General features: G+C 40.4%; 1 protein-coding gene across 1 annotated transcript in view; it reads right to left on the reverse strand.

Moving 5' to 3' along the window:
* Positions 1 to 512: 512 nt before the first annotated feature.
* Positions 513 to 6,276, reverse strand: part of stxbp5a (syntaxin binding protein 5a (tomosyn)) — a 139,411-nt gene continuing 133,647 nt past the window's right edge. The window contains exons 23-27 of the mRNA XM_037685868.1: positions 5,761 to 6,130; positions 3,968 to 4,133; positions 1,608 to 1,719; positions 1,284 to 1,504; positions 513 to 566 (exon numbers count right to left, since the gene is read on the reverse strand). Of these exons, the coding sequence (XP_037541796.1) occupies positions 525 to 566; positions 1,284 to 1,504; positions 1,608 to 1,719; positions 3,968 to 4,133; positions 5,761 to 6,130 (911 nt within the window). The 3' untranslated portion in view covers positions 513 to 524. The remainder of the gene's footprint in view (positions 567 to 1,283; positions 1,505 to 1,607; positions 1,720 to 3,967; positions 4,134 to 5,760; positions 6,131 to 6,276) is intronic.

A 6,276-nucleotide genomic window follows, 5' to 3' on the forward strand; every position in this document is an offset into this window, starting at 1 on the left:
ACAAAAAGTCTACAAATAGATACAACATTGCACATTTATTAGATCTATGTATATATATATATATGTGGATTTATTGAAATTATGTTATTTTTCTATCATAGTAACTCAGCCACTTGATTAGATACTCTCAGCCATATTGGGTGACAATAATTGCCGTAGAGTGGCAACTGTGAAGGACGTTTTGGCGAATGAGAACGAGGAATCTCCGGGTGCTCGGGTCAATCTGCTACCTCGGAGGGGAGACTGAACACGAAGAGACTTGAACATAAAAAGACACCGTTCCTTCCCTTTAAGGTTGTCTGTCACCTCCCCTGACCAACCCCTCAGTTCCACCCTCAGACTGAGGTAAAAACAGTATTCAACATTGTGCTGGGGAAGAAAATCCCGAGTGTTTCAGTGAAGGAGGCTTGGAGGGACGGCTAGGTGGACAGACGGATGAGCAGGAGTCACAGCGAGTCTAAATGAGCCGATGGAAGGTCAGTCAGATTATAGTCCACGGAGCGCTGCTCCTCCCCGGTCACTAATCAGAACTGGTACCATTTTTTGTCTTTGCACTTCAGCATCATCTGCAAACAAAGGACATCATTAAAATCATATACAACGTGCTCAGGTTGGATGTCAGCTACTAAATCTTTTTATGGCATTCAAGTTATGCTACTAGTTATATTTATATGTGACACATTTGCATAATCAGCCAAATTATTAATGATGCCAGAAATGAGACCTTCACATATTTTAAAGCATATGTGTCAAAGTCAAGGCTCGGGGGTCAAATGTGGCCCTCGATAACATCTTGTCTGCCCCCCCAATATGTTATTTTAAATGTAAAGTACTTTTATCACTTTAATTTCTTCAGTAATATTTGATTATGATGTCAAAAGTGCAAGAGAGAATGTCAAAATGAGACCAATCAAACTCTAGGAAACTGTTTTAGAGGGTCTTATTTCTGACAACAAAGAAGGGTTTAGCATGAACAAGCTCAATATAAATATGGCCCTATACTGCCCTCTAGTGATCAAAGAGTGCCAGTGAACATTCTTTTAATTTTAAGCCACACGTGTCCAAAACAAAATATCACTTTCTCAACTCAAGTTGCTGATGTTCAAGAGCTAAATGGTTACAGCTAGAATACAAAATGATCATTATTTTTTATATTTTGACAACATCTTGTTATTATGTCATTTCAGTTCAAACTATGTCTCTGTATTTTCATGACTCTGGCTGTCTTGGATTTTGTGACATCTTTTTTCCTCCAGATGTTATTTATTTTAAAGGTGTCTTACGTCGTGGGCATGTTTGGAAAAGGAATCCGCACTGGCCATCATGGCAGCTGTCCTCTCCTCCAGTTCGCCCAGTTTCTGGCCTCTTTCATCCAGCGCTATCCGAGCCCGTGCCAGATCTCCAACCACACCAGAAGCGGCCCCTTTCATCCCTTCAATGCCACCTGGGCCGGGCATGTGCTGGGCCAGGCTTCGAGAGGCCTTCCCAGCTGCTAACTCACCGACTGAGTGAGGTGGGAAAGGACAGAAAGCACAACGTGATGCTGTATCCCCCTGTAGGGCAGAACTTTACAGAAATAATTTATTTCCTGTGTGTCGCTGACATACATAGCTCCTCTCTGTCAAGTGACTGGGCCCCTCCTCCAAAGAGGCCTTTGAAGAAGCCTCTGTTGGGCGCCTCTGGTGTCTCCACTGGTGTAAAAAGTTCCCCCAGCATCTCCTGAAATATTAACACGCATTTCTGTATTACACCACACTATGATGTTTGTGTTCTCCACTATATCATCTGCAGCAAACAGAACTTATTTACATTGTTCATTTTCCATACAATGCATCTTGCTTTCATATTGTGCATCTACTCAAACAACTTTCACGACTTCTGCGAAAAGGAATAAGACAAACTCGAAGCTGAACTTTTACATATTAATGAAGCAAACCTCATGAGGCGAGACATTCTGAAGTTTGATGGTGAGAAGGCCTAATGCAACACAGTGATGATAATATTTAAATGAGAGAAAAATTAAACGAATAAATAAAAAGTTTATCAGTGCACATGAAGGACGCCCCCTCTTTGGTCAGAGTACTGGTTTAGGTCAGACGACGTATCGATATTTGTATCAGTGAAGGGACATTATGACCCTGGCTTTAAAGACAGCTCATCAGTTTACTTTCCATAACAGACGAACCAAAAGAATATATTTTTTACATGCTTATTTAATAAGTACACAAACAAATGCCTAAACTGGTAAATCAAAATAGCTGTTGGAAAGAAGTATCACAGTGTTTATAGCAAAATAATTACATGTAACACTTGAGAGGTTTATTAAACTGAATAATAAAATCAGAAAACAAGAGAAATCTAAGAATTTATTCAGTTTGATTAAATTGTCTGTATTCCGTTACTACCTTTCCACTGCTCCTCTGTCACACTAACTCTGCATTCCCTCCTTCATGAATCTTCTCTTTGGTCTTCCTCTTGCGCCCCCCCCCCCCCCCCTGTTAGCTCTATATCCAGCATCCTTCATCCAAGAGATCCACGTCCAAACCATCTCAGCTTCACCTCACCAACTAGTCTCCAAACCACCTAGCCGTCCTTAGCCTTTGCCGACATACTCATTTAATCCTGTTCTCTTACATCACTCCCAATGAAAATCTGAACATCTTCATCTCTGCCACTTCCCTTATTTTTGTTAGCACACGCCCCCAAACCATCCATCATGGCAGGTCCCTTTCAGTCTTCAGTCTAAGCTTTTGTCACAAATCATCCCTGACACTCATCTCCATCTACTTCATCCTCCTCACAGCCTCACAGTTAGACCTGCCTGTATTCTGGCTAGCTTCTATTGGTGTTCATTGCTCTTCTCTCCAGAATATACCTCCACCTTTCCATGCTCTCTTCCACCTGCTCTTTGCTCTCACTACAGAGCAAAAGATAATTTTACAAAATGAGCCATTATCACCGCTGCACCGAGCAGTTTTGGTAAATCTGTATTTAAAAAAGACGTGTACGTGTGAGATTAGGCCTGTCACAATAACAAATTTTGCTGAGCGATTAATTGTCTCGGAAATTATTGCGATAAACGATAATATTGTTTTAAATTTGACAATAATAAATAATTATTGTCAAATTTAAGAAGAAATGTTAAAATTTTTTGTGTGTAGTACCTTTATTCGATCACCAGATGGCAGTATAATACTGTTTGAACTAAAGGATGGATAGTGAGGGAGCGAGCAGCGTGTCTCTTTAAGAAAAATGGGAGGGACGCCCCTTGATGTGACATGTGGTTATGTTATGTTTTTAATTTTACTTTATTTGTGGGTGTACACAGGTCTTATGTCTTATGTAATGTTCTCATTTTTACTTAATTTTTACTTAATTTTTACTTAATTTTACTTTATTACTATTCGCACCTTATGTCGAAGCAAATTCCTAGTTTGTGAACCTCGTTCATTGACATGGCGATAATAAACTGATTCTGATTCTGATTCTGATGGGCTGTCTCGCGTTCCTTTTTTTCGGTTCTCAAAATGGCGGACGCTTGGTGTGGTTTGAGCTCTTTAGCATAGCCTTTTTCACACAAAGCTTTAAATTAAAAAAAAAATCAATAAACAAGTTCTCAGCTTCATTTTGCAAAGAAAAACAACGTTTTACACGAAGGCACGGGTTTCAACTGCGAATTTTGAAGCTTCGATATAACAGGTTTTTTCCCGAGGTCGGCCTTTTAGCTTAGCTCGTAGCTTAGCTGATTTTAACGATCCAAAAACTTGATTTTGTATCGCTAAAACAGATTTTAAAGAGAAAGGGAGGGGCCAGTGAAGAGCAACTGGCCCCTCCTTTCAGTAGAAAGAGAGAGACACGAAGAAACAATAAAGCCGATAAATGAAAATGAGGTCGATAATTTTCATTTATCATGTGATTCATTGATTTACCGTTTATTGCGACAGGCCTACGTGAGATATGTACTCACCTGTAGGTTTTCACACGTCTCCTGACTGTATGTGATCCTCTGGATCTCAGTAGGGGAGCAGAGGTACATGGCCTGACCCAGGTTGGTGAAGCAGAAAGTCCTGGCTATTCGCATGTCAGTCAAAGGTAGGTAGTTTACATCCAGGAGCGGTCTCAGACCCGGCACACTGAACAGGAGACAAAGAAATCATCAGGATTCAGAACTTTTAACTTTTGTTTGTGTCACTGTAGTTGTTGAAATGAGAACTGCAGAGCTGGGAATTCAAGTTTGAATCATTAGAAACGACCCTGCCAGTGTTGCACGTAACATGTTTTAATCTCCTGTAACTCAGAACAGCTTCCAAGTACTGATCTTTCGGAGCAAACACGTCCGCACATTCACAGAAACACAAGCTGACAAGGAGACAGCTGGACATCTTTGCTTTGTCAGACACCCATATGGACGGATGTTCTGTCTCTGTCACTGCCGGGAAATAAAGATTGATGAGGACAACAAACACACGGATACACCCCTCTTCAATTATACCCTGGATGACAAACCAACCTGGTGTTGGTCTGTGCAGTGTTGACAAACCTTACTTGTTGGTGAGCATGAAAATAAATCAGCAAATCTGTAAAATCTTAATAAAAAAAAAAAAAGATTTGTAAATAAGTATTTTGATGCATGTTCAATAATCCAAGTAGATAAATCTAACACTCAGCTCTGGATGGATTCTTCTTGTCGAAACGTTTCATCTTTTATCCAGAAGACTTCTTCAGTCTGAGGAGCTGCAACAAACTCAGTCTTATAAACAGCACCTTCTCATAGTGGATCAACCTGGTGACAGCCAAAGCTAGTTGTTGGAGACTGCATGCAGCTTTATTGTTAATCCATCTGAAAAGGGTCTTGCTCTTCCTTCAACTTTAATGCGGCCCAAACCGCAATTATGACTCCCACAAGTTTTACATGAAACTGACCGCTCGGCACCGTAATGTGTGCTATTACTTTTAATGGCATTTTCAGTTACCATGGTGACGTAGTTTGCAAACAAAGACACGGTTTTTCTCATTGAAAAGCCCTGACAGAAGTCAACAGTCTCTAACTACCACAGTGTGGTCACATGACCTAGAGGGAACAGGTCTCTGAACAAAACGCTGAATAATTTTTGGAGCCATTTTGATTCAAAATGGCTGCCACAGCTACCTCAGAAAACTCAAAATTGAGATATTGAGCTGAAATTTGGTTTGGTCCTAGCTGAGAATGTTCCCCATCACAAACTGAATCTAGATCAAAAATCCAAGATGGCCATCATAGATTAGAAGAAAAAATGACTATAATACATTGATTTTTTTTTTTTTTTTTTGGGCCATATGGAGTTGAAATTTTTTTATTTTTTTGGTAGCTGAGAGCAAACCCCAACACATATTGTCAAATCAAAAATTTTAAATGGCTGCCATGTGGCAGTCCCCGTCAAAGTTTCTCCTGGGACATTCTAGTTCACATTGGTCCTCCTTTTGCATGTGAACAGCTAGTTGTGGCTGTCACTAGCAGACTGGTTGATCCACTATGAGAAGGTGCTGTTTATAAGACTGAGTTTGTTACAGCTCCTCAGACTGAAGAAGTCTTTTGGATAAAAGACACGTTTCAACTAGAAGAATCTGTCCAGAGGACCTGAGTAAATAAGATATGAAACTGAGGAAAGGTCATATCAACTCTGCCTAAACATTCATAACTTGATCTTTTCTGACAATACATATTGGATAGTTTATTACCCACGGTTTCTGACGTGAGCTTCAGATTGTTCTGCTTGTTACCTGAGAGTCATGATGTGGCCGTTGGCACAAAAACAAGCCACGCACACGCCTTGGTTCATCTGAACGACATCTGCCCGTAAAATGAAGGAGGTCTCTGTGATGCTGTGTTTGTAGATGCAGGTCTGGGAGGGAAGGGAAATGACTTTGGCCTGTTTCTCTGAGCAAACCACAGCAAACTGGCTTTCATTGAAGTCCTGGGAGGTGGAAGGCGACACGGAGACGGGCCGGCGCTTACGGACCTTCTCCCTTTCTTCTCCGTCTGCTGTAATGTTGGGTTCATACCAACTTTCGAATGCAGAAGGCAGCAGAGTTCCTGTAGAGTCCAAGAAAGCCATCCGCATAATACTCCCCTTCAAGCGCACCAACATACCTGGTGAATGAAGCAAAAAAAATTTTTTTTTTCTACAGATACTTATGCTCCTGTTTGTGAACATGTTACTTCAAGTCAGTACAGTTATGTTTTTTAAACAAATATATATATATATATATATATATATATATATATATATATATATA

This window comes from Nematolebias whitei, chromosome 12 (genome assembly GCF_014905685.2).
Source record: "Nematolebias whitei isolate Nwh7 chromosome 12, NemWhi1, whole genome shotgun sequence".
In the NCBI taxonomy this organism is placed as follows: Eukaryota; Metazoa; Chordata; class Actinopteri; order Cyprinodontiformes; family Rivulidae; genus Nematolebias; species Nematolebias whitei.